The 26,354-nt window shown below is 41.7% G+C and overlaps 1 protein-coding gene across 4 annotated transcripts in view; it reads right to left on the reverse strand.

The window, feature by feature from the left end:
- Nucleotides 1-8: 8 nt before the first annotated feature.
- The window catches only part of ADGRF5 (adhesion G protein-coupled receptor F5), a 41,134-nt gene continuing 14,788 nt past the window's right edge, over nt 9-26,354 (reverse strand). For 2 of the 4 annotated variants that reach the window (XM_066314676.1, XM_066314677.1), the window contains exons 2-22: nt 24,336-24,487; nt 22,983-23,110; nt 20,806-20,866; nt 20,078-20,242; nt 18,495-18,674; nt 17,994-18,121; nt 17,487-17,545; nt 16,694-16,836; nt 15,653-15,859; nt 13,573-13,806; nt 12,068-12,232; nt 11,718-11,936; nt 11,241-11,459; nt 9,873-10,025; nt 8,462-8,658; nt 7,699-7,878; nt 4,899-6,272; nt 3,910-3,951; nt 3,753-3,812; nt 1,826-1,910; nt 9-995 (exon numbers count right to left, since the gene is read on the reverse strand). In XM_066314676.1, coding sequence (XP_066170773.1) covers nt 916-995; nt 1,826-1,910; nt 3,753-3,812; nt 3,910-3,951; nt 4,899-6,272; nt 7,699-7,878; nt 8,462-8,658; nt 9,873-10,025; nt 11,241-11,459; nt 11,718-11,936; nt 12,068-12,232; nt 13,573-13,806; nt 15,653-15,859; nt 16,694-16,836; nt 17,487-17,545; nt 17,994-18,121; nt 18,495-18,674; nt 20,078-20,242; nt 20,806-20,866; nt 22,983-23,099 — 4,068 coding nt within the window. In that variant the 5' untranslated portion in view covers nt 23,100-23,110; nt 24,336-24,487 and the 3' untranslated portion in view covers nt 9-915. The remainder of the gene's footprint in view (nt 996-1,825; nt 1,911-3,752; nt 3,813-3,909; nt 3,952-4,898; nt 6,273-7,698; nt 7,879-8,461; nt 8,659-9,872; nt 10,026-11,240; nt 11,460-11,717; nt 11,937-12,067; nt 12,233-13,572; nt 13,807-15,652; nt 15,860-16,693; nt 16,837-17,486; nt 17,546-17,993; nt 18,122-18,494; nt 18,675-20,077; nt 20,243-20,805; nt 20,867-22,982; nt 23,111-24,335; nt 24,488-26,354) is intronic. The other 2 variants (XM_066314680.1, XM_066314678.1) reach the window with 2 other exon arrangements.

A 26,354-nucleotide genomic window follows, 5' to 3' on the forward strand; every position in this document is an offset into this window, starting at 1 on the left:
CACAAGTGTAGTATTAGAGCAATAATTTATATAAAACCATTCATCCTGCCTGGCACATGGTAATTTATATTCTCTAGAGAGCTTATTCTCTGAGTCCTTCAAATGTGTTTCTCCTCTGAGAGAAGATCCAAACATACAGACTTTACACAAGGCACTCCTTGCATTCTTAACACTACTATGCATTAAATAAATGCAGTCACCTCTGTGGTAGAGGGCAGCAACCATCTCTGTCTTACCACATTACATATTAAGGGAAAGAAAAATATTGTTAAGGGCATAAAGCTTCATTTTCTTCAAAAAAGTGCCACAATGAGCTTTCAGTCTTTCCATCTGAAAGAAGACCATGCAGGAATCATCATGGTCTTCATTTTATGTAAGTCAAAAGTGAAGATCTGAAATGGGCCTTCTCAGTTGAGATTTTTTGGTTCCAGAAAGTCTTAAATATGAAATGGAAACCACTATGGCCTTTCCAGACTCTAATATGAGGGCAGGAGAGACGCTGTGAGGTACTTGTGTGTCCACACAGGCCTTTGGGATCATTCAGAGAGTTGACAGAGGAAATACCAAATCCACTGGACAACGACTGTTTGAAGCACTGCAATTCATGTCTCAGTACTGCATGGTGCTAATCACCCACTTAAGGGCTGAGAATTCTTCACTCTCAATGTCCTTTCTTGCACATGAAGGCCTTTAAATCCTTGTCATCTCTTCTGGGATTGGCAGACCTTGTAAAATTCCATCTCTCTCAGCTTCCCTGCCTTACACATTAACCAGAAATGATTATTCCAGAAAAATTCACCAAGGCACAGTTTAGTCAAAATGAAGCAGTCCACTTCCTGGTGGCTCCCAGGTACTTTTTGTGTGTGTGTTGGAAGAAGTCCTTTCAGAGTGACATGGTTTAGCATTGACAGTGCTTCAGTTAAGCAAGGAATACGCCTTGGAAGTATTTTCAGTGGAAGAGGTGGATGGCTCTGAAGAAGATACTCTGTATTTACCTGCAAAACAAAGCACAGGGATTAGACAAGGACAGAGAGCCTGGGATGTTGTCACTGCAAAGTAAGGACAGTGACACCTGTGCTGGTGGCTGAGGTGGCTCTGCCTTGCCCTGCAGCCCTGGCACTACCTGGATTACAGCAATAGCAGCAACCACAGAACTCAGCACCTTTGGTGACACAGCCAGGATGTGTCAGCTTGAATTGCCAACCATGCCACAGGGCAATGGTTTTCTCACACAAATGAGGCACTTAGTGCTTCTCCTGGAGCATGGGGACACATCCAGAACACAACACATCCACAGGTTCCTGAGATGAATCCCAGCTCCCTCCCTCTTATGGTCACAAGGCTCTAAGCTAAGACCCAAGTGTCACTATCTTCTCTGAACAATGTGTGGATACAAAGACTGGGCACTTAAAAATTAATTGTTATTTCCAGAAATGCTTTTTTGCAAGATAAAGTCATAAATGAAATGGTGGTGTCCACAAAATGACAGCCAGAGAACCTTTGAAGAAATACCAGGGTGGTGAAGAGCACATGAATAAGGGATGAACTGTGCTGTGATCTCATTAAGCTCAAAACAAAGCTAACTTAGTGGGGTATAGAATTGGTGAAACATTCAATAATTGTTTTAGAGAGAGACAATTTTGCTGTTAGCATTAGGCTATAATTGACTTGTTGCAATTCCTTTGCATTAGAAGATTAAAAACCATCCATGAATGCCTGGAGAGACAAATAAATTGATGGATGTCAGGACGGACAGACAGACCCTGAGAGCAAGAATGAAAGCCAAACCATTGTGCTTCAGTAAGGGAGATCTGTTGTCACATACCTGTTTTCCCACATAAGTTGTTAAAGGTTCTTGAAAATGGGTAGCTCATAGCAAGCATTGGTGTCACCAGGATCAGGGAGGATGACTGAAAGAGAGAAAATTACTTTTTGTCAAAAGAACTTTGTAGCCCTATTTGAAGAGAAAAAAAAAAGGTTCCAATAAACTTTATATCAGTAGGATGAGCAAACAGTCCACAGAAGGCAAAGTTAGAGACAAGCAGTTTGTGCCTTGTAGTTTCTTTTAAAGTTGATCTCCTTCATCACCACCATAATCAGGCGAATGTGTGAACTCAATACCTCACAAACATCTAACTCTTGGGCAGGGGCGATGGCTTAGGCTCCAGAGCCTGTCCTAACAGTACGGGATCCTGTTCTCTTATCTGTGCCAGTATGGCCATGAAGGTAGCCACAAAATCTAAGATTTATGTGAATGGGGATTGTTTTTGACAGCCAACAGCCTGAGATAATCCGAGGCAAATTTAACTTGACACGCTAGAGGGCATTGGAACACTACTCTCTGCAGTCCAGATGCAAACGAAGGAAGGAACTTGCTGCTAAAATGAAGTTTCTTTTTTTGTTCTGGAGTGGTCTGAGAAGTTAATGGGATTCCTCCAAAGACATATTTTTTTAAAAGTACGAAAAATACATCTTTTTCTGTTCAGTTCTTCATTAGTTAGTTGTAGTTTGGTGGGGGAAATTAGGCAGTGTTGTGTATTGTCACCTATATAATAAGGTGGTAGAGAAAGAAGGCAAATAAATCACATGTAAAAAAAATTTAATCAAAGACTTTGACATTGCTTTATTTACTCATTCTCAGACCTCAACAGGATGGAGAAATGGAATGACAGGAATCTTATGAAGTTCAGCAAAGGGAAGTTCAAAGTCCTCCTGTCCCTGGGGAGGAACAAACCCAATGCCAGGACATACTTGGGGCTGTCTGACTAGGACAGAGGCAGAGGCAGGCTTTTCTCCTTGGTGCCCAGTGGAGGGACAAAAGGCTTTGAGAACAAATAGAAATACAGGAAATCCCACTTAAAAAGAAACTTTTTCACTGTTAGGGTGGTCAAACACAGGGAAAGGTGGTCAAACACACAGATGTGGTGTCTCCATCCTTGGAGTTACTCAAGCCCAACTGGACACAGCTCTGAGCTCTAGCTGACCATGTTCTGATGGGAATGTGGTACAAGATGATCTCTGAGGGTATTTTCCAACTTCAGCGATTCCTGTGGAAACTGGAGTGATTTGATCCAATGCTGCTTTTCTGAACTGACAGTTCAACCTTAATGGACTCCTTAATTCCTTTGAGCCTATGTTCTCATCTTCTTAATTATCCTTGCTTTTAAGTCGGCTTCCTAGTTCTTTAGCAATACCTGTACAGGCTCTTCTGAATAAACCCTGTTCAGATACCAATATAAAATCAAGCTTTATTGTCATATAAGGGTGATGCCAGCACCATTGGCAGCTCGGGAAGAGGGGGAAGTGGGTGTTGGAACTAGATGAACTTGAAGGTCTCTTTCAACCCAAACCATTCTGAGTTTCTTACACATCCCGACATTTTTTGGTAAGGTGTTATAAATGCAGAAGTGTAAGTTGAAACAATAATTGCCCAAGAACTCCCCCTTGCATTTCTCTCAGGCTTGTGAATAAATAATAGTGCCAAAAAAATTTCTGTTTTTTATCTAAAAGTTTCAGTTACATTTTTTAGTTTCTTTCTTGTGGAATTTAAAGGAAATGTCCACTAACTGCCTTCTAATTTTTTACCAATTATAGTGAAAAGAATGAACTTTGAAAAAGGGGATATGATCATATTTGTGTTGTTGGTGCCCTCTCTGACTTATTCTAATCAATAATCCAGAATTTACAGTGCCCTGGACAACGTTTGACTATGCAGCAATAACTGAAACATATTCTTAGGTCAAGGTTCTAACCTTTGATTGCTGTGAACTCCATTTAGATGATGAATTCCTCTTCAACAGAGCTTCTTGTATCTATTTGTTAAAAAAATTAGTCAGTCAGTAAATACAGAAATTTTGTTCAAATTCCAACACTATTTTGATAAAATGTAAGAAATAGTTCAATCCTTACCTTCTTATCCCAGAGAGTCCCAAACACCAAAATGAATAATCCCTAGAAGACAGATAATTACATGCATATTGATGATGCCAATCTTTAGTTGCAATATCTCATAAGTATCTCCAACATTGTCCATAGTCCTCTTTAAACTTCGAACTCTTTGATAGAGGGCATTCTTCTAATCACATATCACATAGTGGACTGCTCATCTGGCAGTTCCCCAGACCTGGTCTATTTAAATTCTGTGTTGTTCTGGTCTATAAACTGATACAGATAGTTTGGTAGCACTAAATGTATTTGGAAGGAGGAATGTTTGTGTATGGAATACAAGTCTTACCTATGCTCTCCAGGCAAATTAATTGGCTCCAAAGAAAAGGCCAGTGAATTTGGTTTGAAGAACACAGTTTTAATGCCATTCTTAACAATGGCAAGCCTTAAGAATTCTCTTTAAAGTGTACACATAACTATTTTGTCCTTGAGAAATCTCCTTGTATTGGGATCCTACTGGCCACCAAAATATGTTGCAAAAGTCATCCTGACTGAAAACTCTCAATCGTGTATTTTTGTCAGCTCTTCTCATTATCATTAGTATGTCTCAGCTGATCTTGGTGACTTTCTTGTGTTTTGTACTGGAACCCACAAAATCACAACATGATTCCTTCAGCTGGGCCATAAGGTGAAAAAGGTATGCTCAAGTTTACCCACTGAATGTAACAGGGCTGTTTTCTTGGTCTTCAGCAAAGTTATCCCAAAACCAGTGGCAAAGTAAGGAGTTATCTTTAGGTCAGCTTTATCTACACAGCACATCTGTTAAGGCAGCAGAGAATATGAAATACTGCTGAATTCCTGGAGTGGCTTTCCCAAAGACTCCTTTTGGAATAAGGGTGTGTAAGGCAAATTTAAGCTTTTTCCTGCTGTTCTCATGTCATGCCAAGCACAGCACTTCCATACTGTCTCTATGTTAAATCACGAAAGAGGAAACAAAAATACATGCAACTCACCTGCAAAGCATTGAGCAGACTAAAGAGGATGTGGAAAGCTCGATGACTGTTTTTGATGATGGTGGCAAGCCCAAAACCCCAGGTGAGGCCTAACAGTGGTGTCAGGATGGCCACACTTTTTCCAATCTGTAACAGAGATTTCCTTTCCTGCCCGCTTGACCTGTCCCCAATAGTTGGCCTCAGTATTTTAATTATAACAACTGCAGCAATGAACAAGTTCGTGGCCACGATGATCAAGGCAGGTATGACAAAGGCCAGGAGAGCTTTGCTGTCCTTCCAGTTGAGCCAGCAGACATCCTTTCTCGTGTAACTGTTCTTTGGCAGTGTGACAGCGATGGTGGTGACTGCAATGACAAAGGGGCACACGTATCCCAGGCAGAACGCCACGGCTTTCTGAGTAGTCTTACTCGTGTTGTGTAAGATGAACACCAATCTGTAGAAAAGGATGAGGCCCAGGCTCAGCATCCAGAAAAAGACACACAGGTAGAAAAAATGGATGAAGAAGGTGGCCATGATACAGATGTCTCTGCTCATCTGCTGGTTTTGATCAGTGATGGAGGCAGTGACAATGAACCAAACGTCAGCAATCAGCAGGGATGTAGCAATGTTGAGGATACAGACGTGGCGCATGTAGGAGGTTGTGTTGTTTGTCACGTACTTCCAGACCAAGGATTCAATTATGATGCAGACCACCAAGCTCACGATTGAAATGGCCAGGCCAATGTAGGAAATATAATCTTCAAAGATTAACTCGGAGGATCTATCAGGTGACATCAGGATGGAGAATGATGTCAAGTGATTGCAGGAGCAAAGGACATCATTTCCTAATTCTGTGGGTGTGCAGCCACGAGTATCCCAGTCCCCGCTGTGATTGTTGAGTGTGAAGTTCCAAAAGACACACTTGGGCATCTTTAGAGATAAGTTTTTCTTTGCAAATGTCATATTAACATTAAAATTCTGGCTTCTGTTCTGGCTGCTCAAAGTTGTTGTTATCAATAAACCATTCACATATCCTAATGTATTCCGGGGCAAAATATGTGCAAGTCTTGAGTACATCACACTGACAACGGTTGAATTTTGGGTTAGAGTCTGGATTTCATTTTCACTAATGACCACTTTGACTGTGAGGCTTTCTCTACTGAGGAAGTCCTTGCTATAACTTGTGTTGTAATTTTCCTTGACAACTATCCCTTGGAGATGAACGGTGTTTGCAAAGACAGAAGGAATGGTGTTATTAACTGGTTGGAGGCGCAGGGAAAAATTTTCTACTGACTGCAGTAACAAAGAACTTTGTTGTGTCTTCTCTTTATTCAGGTCTTCCCAAGCTTCAGTTGTGGAATCACCAACAATTAAGTCCACTGTGGATAGGAAATTCTGGAACAACAACAGAATAATGCAGTTACTGAAATCCCACACAATTCATTGTTGTTTCTGATGGTAATTTATGTGTGGTCCTAGAAGTGCCTTTTGAAAAAGCCCAGCATTTTCTTATTTTACTCAGTCCATGTGAAGTCTTCAGTTGTTAACCCTCTGCATACTCTGTTTGCAAGTTAAGGTTGCCAAAAGCAGAGCTATGTGATTTTTTTTAATATATTATCTGGTATTTTTGCATCTCCAGCCTTCTTTCCTTTCTTTCTCAGTGTTCGTGCTGTCCCTGATTTCTTGGTGTCTCATGTAGGGCTCGCTGTCTACAAACCATCAAGCCTTTTTGCACTTTTCTGCTCAGAATAACAATGCTTTTCCTCTGGACCTCACAATCAAGGTTCTCAATTATTTCTAAGGTTTCTTGTGTTATTCATTTGTTGTTACATCCAACTTATTTTCCTTGCTTGATCATGGTTCCTAGAATTTACTTTCCCTATTCCTATTTCAGCCTTTTTTTTTTCTATTCCTACTTTTACTCATGGAATCATAGAATTACAGAATGTATTTTACATTTAAAGGTTATTCAGTCCAACCTCCCTTCCAGGGGGAAGGGACATCCAGCTTGATTTTGGACACTTCCAGTGTTTGGGGCATCTACAACTTCTCTGGTAAATCCATTCCAGTGCCTTACTGCCCCCACGGCAAATAATTTATTCCTAATACATAATCTAAACCTGCTGTCTTACAGTTTAAATCTTTACTCCTTGTCCTGTCACTACAAGTCCTGATAAAAAGTCTTCTAATAAGTCCCCTTTAAGTATTGAAAAGCTGCAGTAAGTTCTTCCATGAGCCTTCTGTTCTCAAGACTGGACAGCTCCAACTCTCTCAGGCTGTCCTCATAGTAGACCTGCTTCAGGCCTCTGACCATTTCTGTGACTGTCCTTTGGACCCACTCCAGCATGTCCACATCCTTTGCCCTGGGGACCCCAGAGGTGGATGGACTGCTCCAGGTGGAATCTCACCAGAGCAGAGGGACAGAATTAGCTCCCTCAATCTGCTGGTCCACACTTCTTGTTAAGAAGTCCAGGACATGTTTGGATGTCTGGCCCATGTCCAGTTTTTTTTGTCCATCATCCCTTTTCCTTTCCTGTCTTAGAATGCTGGAGATATCCATGTGTTCCTAGAATATTTTTAGTTGCTAAGCTTACAGCAGTTTCTCTTTCATGCACAGACTCCTTGTTGCCATCATTTTAAGTTTTCATAAAACTTACAGTTTCCTCTGTATCTTTGCTGTCACTTAATCTCATTCACTTAACACTTTCCTGATCTTGATCCTAAGCAAGCGTGAAACTTCTTCAGGGAGAACATCATCCCCTGTGACAAAAGGGGCCAAAGGGCTTGGTAGGTGTAGGTGAGACTTCAAATAAAACCTTACCTTCATATTGTCCTCCTCTGCCTGTACTGGGATAGAGGAGACCATATCCAGGATGCTAACAATTGCACCTAGGTTTGCTGAAGAATTGTTTATTGTGGTTATCTCCTCTTTTGTCTGGTTCTTAAGATGTGCAAGGTAGACAGGTAGTTCTGCTTTTGCCTCGGGGCTGCTGACCAAGGACTGGAACAGAAGATAACAGCACATCACATGTGTGAAATCCTCTAGCCTCACTGCGAGAAAGGTGACTCTGGATGTTCTGTGGGTGGGAAGAGCACTGGGGGATGATGGCAAGGCTGAACACCAAGGCCTGGCACCCATCTGTCAGATGCAGTGGCCAAGGGTGTGGGCACTGTAGGAAGGGCCTGGGGATGAGGCTGGGCAGCAGCCTGGACTTGATCCCATGGCCTCACTTTTGGGGTGCTCTGTAACATCCTCTGGGCTTGTGCCTGAGCACAGCTCATGGAATGCTCCAGACCAGTAACTGCTCCTCATGGATGCCATGGACAAGGTCATCTTGCCTGGGAGACAGAACATTCATGGGTATGGACATTATCCCTGCAGCACCTCTAGGCCCAGGGAGGGGCCTCGGCTCTTTGGCTGCCTGGTGTAATTAGAGCCAAACATTCTTCATATCTTCAAAAAGAATCATTTAAATGCTTCATATGTTTTAGATTATGATAAGTAAAAACCATGCAACCAACATTTATGCTCTTTCTCCCCAACCACTTCCCCACCACAACCTCTAGCAACCCATGAGTGTTACCTCAGCACCACTCAGCAGGTCATTTATTGGTCCAGACAGGCAGTCATTCCTTGCAACCTTCCATGAGCTGTTGATGCACTGGTAAGTTATATTGCCTCGAGTAAAACCTATCGGATTTTTTACATCACAGCATGGCTTTATTAATAAGGCCATTTCTGTTCCAATCCCCAGTTTGTCTGAGCAGGAAATTCTCTTAGCTGTACAGAGAGGAGACAGAGATAGAAAATAAGAAGCAGGGAGATGAATGGATTACCTCCACAAAACTTGTGATCTGTTCAAAGACCTTTAAATTAGAATTTTGAGTTAGTGTCATCATTAATTAGGATCTTTCAGGATGTATATGTCTCACATTCCCAATTTTTATGAATCAGGAAATTAAAAATTTGGAATCTAATAAAGCTCTGATTTTTGAGTACTGAATCAAATCAACAAACCAACACTCAAAGACTTAGATTTATCTGTTAGATTACAAGGTTAGACAGAGCTGGAGTGGGATTATATTGACCATTAAATGAACAATAATTCATACAAAGTTTATTCTGTTAAGTTAGTCAATACTACTGTAGCACTAACAGGAAATTCATTAGGACCTCGATAGTGAGGCTTCAAGAACTTTTTGATGAACACTGAGTGTTGCTAATTGTCTTTGATTGGCTTAGTCATATCAGCATGTATCTGCTGATTAAAGTGATTAAAGTAATTAAAGTGTCTGCATATTTATTGCCTAAGAGAGTGAAATCTGGCAGATACAGTCATTTAACTGTAGATACCACTGCTGTGGAAAAACGAAAATTTCTGCATCAGGGGATGTCCAACATTTCTTCCTTTCCAACTTAGAATAAAAGAGTTGAAATATGAAAACTCTTGTCAGAACTAAACATCAAAGCTGGATTTAGCAATGCTGAATTCTAATTACCTAACATTCCCTGCAGAGCTGACTGGAAGCTGCCCTGGTCTCTGCAGCACCTCACAGAGGTTGCCCTTCTTGTGTTCAAAGTGGAAATGCTCTCCCACAGGCTGCCCCCCTGAGCCACATGAGGCACCACAGTCTTTGATCCTTGCTAAATTGTTAGTACAAGCTGGGAGCTGCATGACCACATTCTAACACAGGGGATGACGCTTGGTGGTGCAGCCTGCAGTAGTGACTGAACTGTCACTGCTTTGGAACATACTGGGACCATTCTCAAATACAGCAAAGACAGTGCATCTTGTCTATTTATTTTTTTTAATTACATCAGAACCAATATTTTCCTCTGTGTGTAAAAATTTTCCATAAGAAAAGGAGACAAAAGTTTTGGATAACAAAAAGCTGTTCCCATTAGATGTCACTGGTGATGAATTCGTGGCACCTGATTTAACAAAGATATTGAGATGTCCTGTGTAACAGCTATAAACAGTAACTTTTTCTTACCAGGTGTCAAGTGCAGTTTTATATGTTCACTGTCGACTCTCTGCTCAATGCGGTTGATAAACCTGCAATATGCCTCGAACTTTTTCTCTTTGTTACATTCTTTTTCTGTGTGATTGTACATGTAGCAAAACAAATTGTCTTTTATCTTCTTCTCTGTATGGATGGATAAAGACAGATTAACACAGACTTGGGGTCAGTCAACTATAACCAGCAGAAAGCATTGGCAAAAGTTTCTTTTCTGTGGGTACTAGGAAAAAAAAAACAACTTTCATTTGTGATAAAGCTTCCTCTCAGTATGTTGATCTCTGCATCTTACTCCATCTGTAGTAAATCTGGCAGCATAATCAATACCTTTTCATTTACTGGTGTGTGAGCAAATCCTTCCCAAACCTTCTTAACTGTACAGTAACCAAAATTTGCTTTGAAAATAGTTTTTGAGAATACTCTTCCTGCCTTTACCGCAGGTGTTTTATTTAGGCTGGGATACTGTTTTGCTGTTCTTATACGGTTCTTTAGAACTTGGGATCTGTGCCACACTCCCACTGCTTTTCAGAATGCCTGTGTCTGAGGGTGTCTTCAGCTGCAGCCTCTTCCAACAACATCCTTGCCTTTTTCTTAGCTCCTGAAGGTCTCCTCAGTCTCCACCTGCTTTACTCCTCAGCCTGTTGTTTTTTGCACTTGTGAATGTTTCCTGAGTTATTTTTGGTAGATCGTATTTGCTTTTTTCTTTTTTCAAATTAACTGTTTTGTAATTCATTCAAAAAATTCTAGTATATAAAAAACAACTCACTTGAAAATTGATAGTTTATAAAAAAATGTCAGGGAAGTTGCAGAATTGCCCTAAATTTTAAGACACAGAAGTGTAGGCTTTTGTATTGTTAAAGACACACTCCCTGTATCCTCAAAGAAAATGGAGTAGTTTTTTGAATTGCATTCTTAATAGGTTACTAGACATTTTTCATGAACTAGTAGTTTTTCTTAAGTAATCTTTTCTCTGTACACATTTTTAAAAGTGGCAGAATGGAAGAGAAAAGTAAATAAAAGGAGTTCAGCAATTTCCAGTCTGAAGAAGGGTCAGGATGCTCACTTCTCCCTGCCTGGCAAGTCAAACCAAATATTGAGTTTCCCTATTATTTATTTACTACAGCAGAGGCTTCAGTATTAATCCCAGCCACGTTCCTCAGGCATGTTCACCATCCTAAAAGAAGTCCATTTTCATTTTTTTACACCTTCAGAAATGCTCCTGGGTTGTCATGAAAGCAGTTAAGTATAACTTGTTTACACAGACCTAACTGAAAACAAAAAACCCCAAGACTGGGTTGTGATGCAGAGTGAAACTAATGATTCTGGAAGTTTATTGTGTCTTACCAACTTGAAATTCATTCTGTTGAACAAAAAATGTAACCCTGTAGTCTCTCACGGTCTTTGCACTTATGCAGCACTCGAGGGCATGTGGCACTTGGCACTCTATCGATGTTGCAATGGGGTCTATCAGGATGTTCTGCTTCAGGGGCAAGGAAACCACCTCGATGGTCAAATTGGCAGAACTGTCCAGGTTTTTCTGGGAGAATGTGCAGATGTAGGTGCCTAAAATAAGTGATACAAAACCATGTCTCAGTCAGCAGAAGTGTTCTTCAGCTTTTGCATGATCATGAATGCTGAACAAGTACAGTGCTGCTGGCAATATGAAGCTTTGCTATCCTCCAACATTTCTAGTTTTAACTGTGGGGGCTTTTTATTTACTGTGGCCAGGCTGCACAGTGACTTTCAGGGCTAGGGATGCTGTAAATGATCTGGTACAGAGATTTCATTGCCTTTGTAGCCAATGAGACCATATTCACTCACCTCTCCATTCCAGTGAGGCAGACTTTACTGTGAGCACAGACGTGGCTGAGGATTCGCTATTTTTGATGCACATATTGCAGTCTACTGTTTTTGTGTCGTTTCCAGACTGGATTTTCCAACTGATGCTGTCATAATTGCTCACATCACTTTGACATGTCAAATTGAACCCGTATCCCTCAGAAACTGTTGAGTTTGTGCTTGATGATATTGTTACGTGGGCTGAGACAACACAGGACAAAAGTCACATTAGTGAGAGTTACTTTTAATCATTTTCTTGCAAACTCTGTGTGCCACAGAGGCCATCCATGCATTGAAGAGCTGCTGTTCTGTCACAGGAACCTGCCCCTCACCTTTCCGCAGGTACGTGACTGCGATGCTTCGAGCGCGCCTGGCTCCGTGTCCAGTCTCCAGCTCACACGTGTACGTGGTCACTGCACCTGACTTCTCAGGTGGGCACAGGGACTCGTTGATGTTGAGCGAGTATCCAGTGCAGTTTCCACTCAAGATGGACATCCCTGGAGAGAAATAAGCATTGTTCGAAGGGCTGTGGATGTCCAAAAATACCTCTGGAAAGCACAAGCAATTACTCCAGCTATGGAAACCCTCATGGGTTTGTATGTAATTGACATCACGGTACTTTTAACTCATCATTGTTGAAGTTCATTCACATCTTTTCCTCTGGCAACGCTCACAGAGTGGCAGCATTGAACCCTGTGCTGAGAGTCCTCCTGCCAAAACCAGTCAGAACGCAACAACCCTGCTTGGAAATCTCAGAGATTTCCAAAAATGAAAATTATCCTTGTTAAGTCTAACCTCATTATCTGTGATATTTAGGGTGAGTAAAGGTAAGTAAAACAGGAGTAAACACTGCAGATTTTAATGTTGTCTAATTTTGAAATAAAAATGTGGAGGTACTTGACAGTCATGCAACTCAAAATTGGAAGAGTGCTGGTTTAGCTGTGACCACTGAAGCTGTCCCACACTGCAGCTGACAGTGCAGCTGATACGAAAGCAGGGCAGAATTCCTGGGGGAAAGCCTGGAGCCTGGCCACAGGGAATTAGGGGTAAAACAGCCCATTGCAGTAGGCCAGGATCCCCTCTTCCTGCAATCACTGCTGCACTCTGGTAACTGCCCTCTGTGGAAGTGCGTGAGCTTTGAAGATTTTATCTCATTTTATGTCCTGCTTTCTGCTATGTTTCATTTATGGCCAATAGTTAACAATAAACAGTTACTTCATACTCGTAAAATATTAAGAGGGCAATAGACCGTTTAGGGTGATGGTTCATAGACATTTATGAGCATTTTTGTTCGTGTTTACTTGGTGCCTTATTAACTCTTTTTTACTGGAAAGCCTTACAGGATGACTCTGACTCAACTGGTATGTGATGTATCACAGCTACAGGTGGAGAAACAAACAGTGCTCATATTTATCTGTACTGCAGCTGCTTCACAATGCAGCACTTGTACCCCACGACTGCCAAATCTCAGTATATGGTACATGAAAGATCTTTCAACCCCAAGGGTGATTCCAGAGGTAGCAGTACAGACTGATGCACTCATTCTTTGTCTCAAAATTAGATCATGCAGAAATAAGCTTTTCAGATGAAGCTGGTGTGCTGCTGGTCCAGGCAGCAGTTTCTAATCAGAATGGTACAATTTAAGGCATCAGTGTATGGGGCCTGAAACCCCTCTGGCACCTACACAAAACATATAGAGTCTGTTCTTGCCCCTGCCACTCTCACCTTTGGAGCATATTCTGTATTCATCCTAGGACTCTGGGGCAGCCACTTAGGAAGAGACCTTTGAGCAATGAACAAACCCAGCAGGTGAAAGACAACCTTTTGTTAATCTTACCTGTAATGTTGATTGTTCCATTTACTTTCCAGGAAACCTTAAGCGATTTCAAGTGTCTGTCAATGCAACAGGACAGCAGCAAACCCTTTGATTGCACTTCAGGACTATTACATGTGACATCAATGTCCTCAAAGTTTGGAGTGACATTTAGGGGAAAGACAGATATTGTTTCTGTGGCGTTGTGTATCTCGGTGTGATATGGACTGCTCGTTATGAACATGCAACTATAGGAACCTGTAAAGCATAAACAACAATTTTTGCTGAGTTTGTCTCTATTTCGGAATTAGGAGCTACTTCCACAACTAATTCTCACATATCCCTGCTCTGCAGTGGCTCTGCTACTTGCTGATCAAAATGTACCTTCAGGTCACCTGCAGAATGCTTTCTGCAGACCCCTGGTGCCAAATGTATCCAGATTAGGATTCACTGTTAATGGGTACTTGAGATCAGTGTTCTCAGACCAAAATACTTCAAATCTGGCTGAGTAGTTACTTTTGGGATCTGTATATTGCCCACAGTCCTTCTGGAAGCAGTATGTCATGGTAAAAAGGCTCTTACACAGAGAGGAGGACTCCACCAGAACTGGCCTCGGACTGGAGGCTCTTAAGCTCCTCAGAAGGCATTGCCAAACAGAGTATTTATCACAGAATCACCGAATATGCTGAGTTGGAAGAGACCCATCAGGATCATTGAGCCTAACTCTTGGCCCTGTACAGGACACTCCAAGAGTCACACCATGTGCCTGGGAGCATTATTCAAACACTTCTTGAACCCTCAGTGTTGGTGCTGTTACCACTTCCCCAGGGAGCCTGTTCCAGTGCTCAACAACCCTCTGAGTGAAAAACTTTTCCCAGTTATCCAAAACCTCCCCATACTCAGCTTCATGCCACCTCCTTGAGTCCTGTTCTGGTCACCAGGGAGAATAGATTTGTACCTGATCCTCTGCTTCCTCTCATGAGGATGTTGAAGACCACAATAAGGACTCCCCTCAGTCTGCTCAAGGCTGAACAGACCAAGTGACCTCAGCTGCTTCTCTTATGACTTCCCCTTCAGGCCCTTCACCATCCTTATGGCCTCCTTTGGACTCTCTCCAATAGCTTGATGCTTTTTCTATATTTTGGTCCCCAAAACTGCCCCTAGGACTCTAAGTGAGGCCTCCCTAACCCAGAGCAGAGCAGGGCAATCCTCTTCCTTGTCCAGCTGGCAATGCTGTGCCTGATGACCCCTCAGGGCACTGCTGACTCACATTCAACATGCCATCAGCCAGGACCCATAGGTCCCTTTCTCTTAATCAGCCACATTCTCAGGCACAAGTCCCCTGGAAGCAGACTTGATTTTGAGATTGGCAACTGAAGCTCCAAATTTCCCACATATTTTAGGTATGTGGGTTTCCCTTCCCCACTGAGATAGCCAAGCAGACCACTTATATAGGAGTGGAGACATCAAGGTTCAGGGCAACCCCGGTCTGAAGAATTTTGGATCCAGTATTCCTACCTCACATATGTGTGCCAAAATACTTGGCCACAGGCTACTCTTAATGAGTTGAATGTAGAATTCATGGTCCAAAGACAGGAAGTGAGTGGGATCTCCAGCCCAAGCTCTGACAACACATAATAATTCCCCTGATAGCTCCTCCCAGAAAAATGCCACCAGTTTACCTGTATCTGATTTTCAAAAATCCCTAAACATGCAAAACTGTAACTCTGAGCTCTGATTAGTTAGGTCATGTGTATGTAGGGGGCAAGGACATTAAGGACAAATTCAACCACAGCCTTGAGTTACCACACCAAAAGGTTGGGAAGGTCCCACAGCCATGCAATCACCACCATCTCCCCTGGTGTTATAATGATGCCTGGCACTTAGAACATCCAGTCATACACAATCACTTCAGTCAGTTCACATCTTACTGGCAATGACAGTCAATATGCAGATCATTAATGAAAACAACAGGAAAATTATGAGCGACAGTGTAATTTTCACATTTCCTCTAGAAAATGCAGCCACAGCATTCAACTTTGCTTTTTTTAGAACTAGCATAATAAGGATTTGCATCTGCTGTTTTAACAATGGAAAATCATACCAGAATCCTTTGTTGTAACGTTGGTAATTTTAAGAATTGATCTTCTGGCTGCGAAAACTGTCACTATTGAATACCGTGAGCTGTTTGAGATGGTCTGGTCAAAGTGATACCAGGTTGCATTGGCAAATGTTGAATTTATCTCACAGGTCAGTCTTACTGTGTCCCCTTCAAAAAGGTTCGAGGGTTTCACGGTGAAGTTTGTCTGATCTGGGAAGACAGAGAGCAACATTCTGCATTACTGTCACTTCAGCTCACACCTTTATGGTGTCTTTCATCTTACAGAGGTCCAAGGTGCTTCACGTCAGCTGCAGGGCACCACCTCTGATACAGGCCATGGGATTTTCCCCTCAACATATTCTTTTAGTATCTTTCTCAGCTAAAAATTCCAGAAGGTTTTATGCAAAGAGTTAGAAACATAATTATCACCACCACTACTTTCTAATTAGATAAGCTGAGAGGAGAAGCAACCAGGTTGAAGTAATCCTCTGAGACAGACAGTCCAACTCTTGGTACACTGAGAGCATAACACCTCTAGGGCACTTGATCACCAGCTGAATTGTAACACACTGTCCAGCAGCAGCATGAAAAATGTGCCAGAGAAGCCAAGGGGAATGTGTTGTCATGTAAACTGCAATAGTTTCATGTTTTGCTTTAAAGAGGAGAAATGCTGGCAGCCTGACATTCTCAGAGCTGTCTCAGTTCTGGAGGTGAGTTAAGGGTGTTCAATCTCTCATCCCTGGATCACATCAGGGATCATTTAGAATCATTTAGGCTGGAAAAGACCCCTGAGATAATCAAATCGAACCAATAACTGATCAGGGGAGTAGCTGGAAGTCTGGTTTTTCATGGGAGGTACTGCATTCATGGTCCTCTCATGAAGGTCCTAAGCTTTGGTGACAGAGGATAAAATGAAACAGCTAAGAAATAAATGTTTCTGGAATGTCCAGTGCCAAATCATCAAGAGTTTAGTGCAACTACATGATTCAGGCTAAAAACACTGAAGTAAATGTTGAAGGAAAGTACTTAGAGCTTTAAACTTACTAGTGATTACTCTTGTGAAGGTAAATGGGTTTAGATGGTACGATGAATTCAGAAACTGCAGTACGCCTCTGTTGGAATCTCCAACCTGAGTGAAGCTTGCTCCTCCTGTTCTTACTTCATAGTTCACAAAAACACTTCCAGGGCTAAACAGATACAAGAATGAGAAGAGCACTAGAATTAAATATTGTTGTATATTAGTGGTTTTCTATATTTGGTGACCAATCTTGCATGGATGGCAAGACCTTATAGGGCCCCCCTGTGGAGACTCCTCTTGCAACTCAAGACTTTCTCTGTTATACAAGGAAGTTGTGCTACAGCTCTTCCCTAAGAAGGAACACCTTTATGTGGCACTTTCCTTGTCTGATGTTTATTTCTAGTAAGCTTTCCTTAGAAACCTAAAATGCAGCTGAATTTAAGTATGTGTGGACACCAGCAGCATTGTTGTCTCTTTTTTCTGTATCCAGAGTCGATGTACTATTCATCTTCTTCATGGCCTTGGTGTTAAGTTTATTTGCATTCTTTTCCCCTTTGGGAGGAGCTCAGTCTTTTCCATAAAAGGCTCCAGATGGAGAATGATTATGTTTCTTGGACTTCTCCACAGTGATAAATTCTACCCATAATCCCATTTCCATGTTCATAGTTGAGCTTTGCTTTGCAGCAATTATTCTGTTATTCAGTGTGTGCATGCTAGGGGTGGGTTCTAGGCAGAGTGAATGCAACCTTTGCTTACTTCTGTCTCCTTGAGACTGGACAGAAAGATTTGTGTCTTCCAGGAAAAAATGAATTTACTTACCTGAAACCTGTTACTGTTGCTGATACAAAGCCTGGTAAACATCTGTAGCTGGCATTAAACTGTAAACAAAGACAGGTGACATGGTGTAAGTCCTCTATGTATTACTCCAGTGTGCTTAAAATAGGAATCTCTCCATTCCTGATGTGTGTAAGGACATGTAGCATATATGATACAACAGGCCTGGTGCTCTCCTGGTGTCACAGAATACATTTCTGTTCATGGTTTCATTCCATGTGTACCTACATGGATTTAAGCTAGGACCATCAATATGATTTTTTTCAGGCTTTATATACAACAGATCCCTAAATACTTCCCAGTGTATTAAAATGAACGGGAATATTTTCATTGCCATCAGTGGAGTCAGCTTTGGCCCCCTTTGCAGCTCCCACTGCTGCACAGTTTCCAGCTCCCCACAGAGGAACTGACAGGCCACCCAGGCACTTGGGGTAAACACCATATTTCCTAGGGGGTTCTCGACCTTCAGAGATGAAAAGCTATAGTCATTACCGCTTTTTCAAGGTCTGCTTTGTATTTTTGGTGCAACACAGAGGAAGAATCCTTGAGATCATCCTGGAAGTCTGAGTCAAGTCTGACTGACATATTCATTACAATGGGCTCTCCCATACCGCATGACTCTGTAAGGAAAGACATAAAAATTAATGCAAAATAATAAAAAACAATGCTTATGAGGTGAAAATCTGTTGAAAATCTGGTGAGGTCAAACTTTCTTTGCTCAGCGAAAGCTGAAAGTCCCAAAGAGGCATGGGAGTGGCTCCAGGAGCTGGGGCTCCAAATGCAACTAAATATCTGCAAGTGTTTGGGTCAAGGTGGGCCCATATCACAAGGAGAAGAGCTTGAGACCATCTCTGCAGACATTTCACATTCATAGGCTGCGTGGTAGGCAACTCAGTCCTCATGTGCTTTTTTATCACACCTGTTATCACTATTCTGACCTCTAAGCAGGATATGAGCTGCACAGTGATTAAGTTCTGCCCTGTGTCTCCTTACCTTCAGTCTGGGGCTCACAGTAGGGTCCATAGAAAGGCATTTTCTGCATGTAGGCACAGGGCAGGGCCTGTTCCAGGCTCAGAGAAGGGCAGGGCATCATATCACTGCACACCGTGCTTGGCCAGGCATATCCATTTTCACAGAAACAGCAGCTGCTGTTCTCACCACTGGGCAGGCAGACTGGAGTCAGACAGACAGAGAAATACCATGGGAATGGTACACGGGACATAGCTATTGTGAGATAAATATTTACCTTTCTGTGTCTTCATGACAGGGATCTCAAAATGCTGCCCTTCTTGAAAGTTCACTTGAATGATCTGACACCTTGCAAATTTTACTCTACCAATTGTAAATGACTGACCAGAAATGGGAACCAGAATGACGCAGGGAAAAGTCTGATCAATTACTTTTAAATAACTGAATGGAGATGTGAAGTCTGATCCTAAAAATTTACCTGGCATACTGGCCAGGGTCCAATAATTCTTTTCTGATTAGGTATTTTTATGTCACCTGAGCTGAAAGAAAGTGTATATAAGCTTTTAAAGATTGTAAGAGCAAGATTATTCAGAGTCTCAGTGGCTAATGAGGTGCTGTGTTGTTCTGTCCCCTGGCAGATGCTGTGTGAGAGAAGGTAACATTATCACTTAGAGCTTTAAAGCCCTAAAAAACCAGAAACCAACCAAAACATACAAACAAACTAACCAAAACCAACAAAAAAGTCCAAAAACCCCAGACAACCACCCCCCAAAACCCCAAAAACCCATCTCCCAACCTCTAAAATAATAAAAATTTTAAAAAAAGTGAAACAAAGCACATCGCTGTAACTTTTCCTGCTCTTAAGATGCCATCAGCACAGTAAGATATTAACCAATTGAAGATATTAACCAATTGGTTTTCACACATTACACGTGAACCTGAAGGCCTTTATAAGATGCATTTGGCTGTTGTTTCGGGAACTGTTGGATACTTCCTTTCTCTGCTTTATGGCTCAGTGATAAGAAAGCATCAGATCTCCTCTGCTGTTGTAAATGCTTGGTGTGTTTGTATATGCTCTGCTGTATTATTCACATGTGATGTTGGACAACCACAACTCGTGTAAAAAACCTGTCTGATATCTTGCCTTGTAAGAATAGGTTAAGTGAGCTCTTTCTCCTGCAGTCTGTCTCTGTCAGGGTCAGAGTACAGCCTCTTACAGCCATCTATGTTCCAGATACAGGAGGAGGGAAGTAAACAGTCTGATAACTGCTGTCACAGCTTCCTGAAACTTGAAAGGAACTCAGACTGCTTGTTAGCCAAACTGGAGCAAAATCCTTTGGCTTGAGCTTCCTCTGGCTTTGTCCCTTCCTTAGGAAAAGTATTCAGAGCTATTCCTAATGCCAACATTATATAAAGAGGAGTGGTGAGAGACAGATAACAAATATGCTGTTGTGTGCTACAGCTTCAGCCTTGCTGGGTCTTTCAGCAGGAGCAGAGATGGTTCAGTTTTGCTGATTCTGAAGGGTGATGGGTAGTAAAAGCGGGAGACATCAAATACTGACAACACCCCACATTATTCAGAATAAACAAATCAATAATCAACCCACCTGTTGTAGTGCTGATGTTTGAAACTGTTGTTTGTACATTTGAAATATTAATTGGAAGATTGATATTTTTTAAATAGTCTTTGATTGGCTCCAGATAAGATGAATCCTGCAGGCTCACTTCAATGTCAACAGTGTACTCCGGAAGGGGGAGGTCAAGAATAAGCACTGAAAGAGAAATAGAATGAGACTGCAAAGCTGTGTTTGAGGGTAAATCACACATTGATGGCCTCCAGTTTAGCATTTGGGGTCTTCGTTGCTATTTAATGGTAGCTTAGTTTGGCATTCTGCTTAGAGAATCCTCTTGCTTCCCACACAGCAGATATTCTGCTTCTGTTCTATCTGCTGCTTGTCTGCCAAAAGCCAGATTCTTTGCTGTCAGAGCATAGGAAGCTGATACAAATGACATAATACATTCATAGAATAGCTGTCTCATCCCTTCTCTCCTTAGAGTCAGTAAGCTGATGGGTTGCCAACCACAGACAGAGCCATATAGGATTATCTTGTCTTTATCTCATCCCATGAGTTTTCTCACTTTATCCTTCTGATTCTGTTCCCCATTGCACTGACGGCGAGCGAGTGGCACTGTGGTGCCTGGCTGGGGTTATGCCACAACCACACCTCGTCCTTGATGTTCCCAGTTCAGTACATCAAGAGCTGCTGCCCTTAACAGTGATTTCACCCTTGGCCTACTAGAAACCTGCTCTGTTACCATACATTTGTGTACGTACTGTTTCGCTTCTGCCTTTGCATCTCTGGGTAGAAGCTGTCCTGCCCCAGTGCGCTGTCAATCTGTGGGACAAAAAAAATAAAAGAGTGAAGGTCTGTGAGAATAACAAAGTGAAACTTCAGCTGCTGTTGTTGGCAAAAGAAATTAGTGAAGGCAATACTGACTTAGATAATTTTTTCCTTCTAATCTTGGCCTCACTTCTCCAAACTCCACCCCATCTTCCTCTTTAAGCAGAAAATTTCTATTTGCCAAGCAGGGAAGGGTTAAGCACCAGCTGAGGGATGTACTGAGCTTGCAGATGCCTCTTTGCATATCTCTACAAACCAACTGTCTCAGCTCAGGAGGATTTTTGTGTCTGAGCCTCAAGACCTCTAAAGGGCTGACACAGTGCACTTAGTCCTGGGCCAGCCTTGTGAACTGCTTGGGAAAGCTGGCCACTCTGCCTTTGAATCCAGAAACCATTCTCTGATGGCCTTTTGCTTTCCTCTTTGCTCTGAGCTCCCACTTCTGCGGCAGCAGAGCCAGCCTGAGCAGAAGAAGAAAGGGAATTGAAAAGCCTTGGCTCCAGCTCAGTTGCCAGGTCAGCTATTTTGGGACCATCAGTAACACACAGCTGACCAGGGCAGGGGTAGCACCATTTCACTATGGCTGGGTTTACACAGGCAGCAGCCAAGAGAGATTCAGACCATCTTATCTTTTTTTTAATTGTGCCCTAAAAATACATTGGCACCACCATTAGCAAGAAAGCCTAAAGAACAAGCAAGGAAGCCAGCAGGAAATTTGCAGCTTTGCCAGTTTCTTGGTTCCTACTGAAACCTTTATTTACAGAAAGGGTGAATAGCTTGGCAACTCTTGAGTCGTCTCTTTACATAACGGAACCATCTGGTGTGTGATTAGAGCTGGGTTTTGTACCACAGCTGTGCTGTGGATCCCAAGGCGTCCTGGCACTTTTTGCACTGCTGGGATGGTACCTTTGTGTTAGAGGTTGGCTGCAGGAGTTACTGAAAGTGCACTGTGACCCATGCCTCCCTCCAGGTGTGGGCTCAGGGGTTTCCTTTTTCAGTTATTCTCCTAAACAACCACAGGGTATTGCTAGGTCGCTAAATGCTTCGCATATTTCACACCATTAAGTAATGACTCATCTGCAGGCTGTCCCATGATCAGTGGTGCTAAAAAAAGAGGTGTTGTTTTTTTCATGAAAACTCCTAAGTGCTGAGATGAAGACCGCTTGAAAAAACAGACCAAATGAGATTTTTGGCCACTGTTAGACATCTGCTGAAAGTGCAGATGAGGCTGCTGCAACCAGATATATCTTGGTTTGCCAAAAAAGGGGTAAGTAGTAAAAAGAGCTTAAGGAGTTCCCACCTTCCTTTTCACATTCCTTTCCCCTCTTTCCGACTTTCTCAAAGAGGGAGGTTGTCCATTCCCTCACAATGGAGAAGAAAAAAGTAATATTGTTTGGTCTAATAATAACTGTGATGACCAAGAGTTGGTAGAGTTGTCGACTAGTTTTCTTTACCAGATGATATTTACTTCCATTTGGTTAGACCCTTTGTTTCCCTGTTCCTCTTTTGTATTTTTATGGTTAGGGAAAATTTGTGCACAAACAGTTAACAAACACGTGTGCAGGATGAAGCACAAAATGGCTTTCCATAATTCTTACTGCTGGCTAAACAGAAAGGATCTGTGAGGATTATTGAAAAAGTGGGAAACTGAAGTAAAATCTCAGTTCATGGGCAACATGTCAACACACAAATCACTCAGGAGCGGAGTTTTGGTCATGTGCACTTGTACTGCTCTTGAGACAGTCCTGCAAACGAGTCACTTCTAGATAGATTTGGTGCCTCTCTCATAGGATGAGTGAATTCCATCCATGAGCAGTGCCCATATAAATGTTATGTAGACTTATCTCCAAGGTCAGCAACTGAAATACCTTGCAGACCAACCCAGTGAGAAACAAGATGTGTTTTGTTCAGTGCCATCTGGAGAGGTTTTAAGATGGGGAAATGTGAAGTGCCCAGTTCATGGATTTCTCCATCTCTTTTACACACTCTGGCTTCAGATTCCCCCTGGTCTTATTTTGACTTCTTCCAAGGTTTTGTAGGTCTAAAGGAAAACATCAGAGTGCTAGAAGCAGTGACCCAATGAAAACCAGTGGGGCTGGGGAAGGATACTCACTACATAGGAGAATGGATAGAAGTTTGAGCCCTGTGATGTCTGGCAGCAGGCTGAGACCAGCAGCAACAGGCAGTGGAGACCTGTAGTGGTTGCGGATGGCATTTTGCCTGGTGACATTGCTGTGCAGCCTGAAAAGACAATGAAGCAAAAGGACCAGGGAAATTTCATCTGACTCACACAGTAGGAAATACCAGCCCACTCCACAGAAACTGTATTCTGCCTCCCTCAGCAACTCTGCCTGTTCCAAACACTGTTTGCACCATCTCTCCTTTTTTCTCATGTCAACTGTACCTACTCAAAACAAGGAAAAGAAATTGCTTGGAGAAAGCAGAGTCCTGAGCAGATTCCTAAAAGGGACCAAGGAGGTGCTGAAAATCTGCCATAAGAAATTTGCCTTTGGATCTTCAAATATCCCTCTTGGTGCTACTTGGGAAATACACAGCCAGGAGATGAGGGAACAGTTAGGAATGTCGCTGCAAGTGAAGGCCTGTCCTACTGCAGCAGGGCTGTACCCCACTCTGGAGAGGGCTGTAGCATCACCATGGGCTCAGCTACAGATGTCTGTGTGTTTGTTACCCCTTGACTAGCAATGGACACAATGAGGACTGGAAATAATCTGTATTATCTTGAGGTTTTATAACACTTTTCCATTAATTGCACTGATGTAAACTAGAATCTAAGGACTATACACAAGAATATAATGTGGTACCTGAAATCACACATACCCCGGCAACCCCACACCTCAATAACATTTTCTACCTCATAAATACCTGAGCTAATTTAGTAACACAGCAGCCTGGATGATGAAACATAAAGGGAGAGGTAAAACATTCATGGATCCTTATTACAATTGTTGACACATTTATGTGACCAAAGGAAATAGAGAAAGGGAGGTGAAGAATACATAAAATATATATATTTTGCTATGAATATGCGCATTCTGATTATTCCTAACAAAATGCTTTCCTAGCTCCAGAATTAACAACTAGTAGAGAGCTACAGAAAAACCCAAGAGGATTGTGAAAATCATTTTAAGCTCTGAGGAAAGACTGTAAGCATAGCACTGAACAGCGCCTGAGTGGGTAACATCAGTCTGATTAAAATCATGAACTCTTGTAAAATGACAATCTTTTTGCATTGAAAAAGCTGTTCATTCAAACTCAAGTTTTGCAAGGCAGTAAGTCACTAGGGAAAAACAGAAAAATCATCACGTCCTGAGGTCAGTGGCTGCCTATTGCAAGCATAATTTATCAGAGCTGGTGTTCCCAGACAGGCTGGGGCTTTGCTGACACTTTCCTGCTCAGAGGAGTCCATGACAGAAAACAACAATATGAATATGATCTGTGGTCTCACCTCGTGAATTGGAAGAGGATGGCAGGGAGTTTATAGCCAAGCATGTACTTGATATCACCAAGGTGGGTGCTCAGCAGAGATTTGTGACCTTTCTCACCAAATGTGGTTCTTAGAGAGATCCATCTGGACTGGGACTTCACCTGGATACTGACCTGGTTAAAAGACAGGAGACAAAAGTAGGAATAAATTATTTTCTTTTCCAATACAGAGATGTCATCATCAGAGCTCTGCAGGAATGAGTTGTAAGCCTGTACCTTACTCTGCTCTCAAGTGATGTGGAAAAGACAGTGGTCAGTGATGCAACACCATGGAAAATTTTACATGGTTGAGACTAACAAAAGCAAAGTCTGCTTGTGAAGATTTGCATCGGGGTCACACGAGACTGAGTGACTTGATTGTGAAATTCAGAACTAATAAGTGTAAGGTAGAAAGAAATTATCATATTATATATTCTGTGAGGGACTCTGAACTGACATTTACCACTCAGAAATGGGGTCTGAAGAAAATATCAACTGAATTTTGAGATGCAATTAAAGAAGGAAAATTAATTGTAAGATATTTTAGGATAGCAATGGAGGGAAAAAAACAAACCAAAGCAAAAAAAATCCAAACCCTCCGAACCAACATAAACGAAACAAAAAGTAAATCAAAACAAAATAAAATAAACAAACAAAGAAAGAAAAATATAAAACTCTTTTATCTAGACACCTGAGCTAACACAGTATAGCTGCTCTTATACTTCTATACAGGAATAACCAGAAAGAAGGACACCACAGTGATTCAGAGTATCTTCCCACCCCACTCCAAAATCAATTAAAATAAAAGAGTGTTACAGGTTTTTTTAATCTAATCAATGAATTGGTAACAGAGTTGGGGGAAAAAAAATGTGGTGAATTTTTTCAGTTTCCTGGGCATGTCTGTCATTATATCCAGAATTCTACAAAAAACAGTATTTTCCTATTTTGAATACATCATCCGCTTGAAACAAACTCAAGACTTCCATGGATCTGGCTGATCCCAAGATCACAATTGATTAAAGTGGATGAGGGAAACATTATAAACTGTGACACAAATTCCTGGGATAGTGGCATGATTTAATAATTGAAGCATTAACTAAACCAAGGTTTCTGATAGCTTTCTATATTCAGCATTTTCTCATAACATATGGTAAAGGAACTTAATCAGCACAAAGAGTTTGTGTTACATTGGTAACAGGTTGGTGAAACAGACAATCGAAAGGCAAAAAGGTCATTAAACAAAATTTATGATGAGGGTAAACAACATCTGGCACAGTTTTGCATTTATCTTTTTCCCTGCTCCCCAACTTGCCTTCATATTCAAATGTTGTGGGTCAGCCTCTATTTTCAAACACATCTTTCTGTGTGACTTTATGTAGCTGACACCAAACACCCTGTTAATTGTGCATGTAAGACACCATATAGATAACGCACATAAACGAGAGATGGGCTGCCACTCAGGCTTTGGTAGCTGTTTAAAGCTCCAAAACCTCCCAAGACAGTATCTAGTAAACCAGAAAACCAACAAACAAATTGCAAGTGGGAAAAAGTATTAAATGTTCTTCTCAAGCAATGTGGCTGTTCCTCTCATTCATTTAATTTCTCAATGAATAAAGCATTGCTGCAAACTTTTTAGTGAGCAAATTCTCAGGTATCTGTCTGCCTTCAGTGGGCAAAGCACATGTGCAGACACATTCCCCATTTCTCATACAAACTGTCTCCTGGGAAACAGTAAGTATCTTCAACTTATACTCAGAGAGCTAAAGAAGTCCAGATTTGCTACGAAATGCTTGTTCTACACAGCATTCAGGCTGGAAAATATTGTTTAAAGTTAATTCTAAAATGCAGATGGTTCCTAGAAGTAAATAACAAGGTCTCATTTTTAACCCAGGACATAGGTGAGATACATGACCTTCTTTTTAATTTTTCTTTAGACTTCTCTTTCTCATGAAGGTTGTAAAATAATTACACCTTCTCTTGCAAATCCACCCAGAACAATAGT

The sequence above is a fragment of the Sylvia atricapilla genome, chromosome 3 (assembly GCF_009819655.1).
Source record: "Sylvia atricapilla isolate bSylAtr1 chromosome 3, bSylAtr1.pri, whole genome shotgun sequence".
Classification (NCBI taxonomy): domain Eukaryota; kingdom Metazoa; phylum Chordata; class Aves; order Passeriformes; family Sylviidae; genus Sylvia; species Sylvia atricapilla.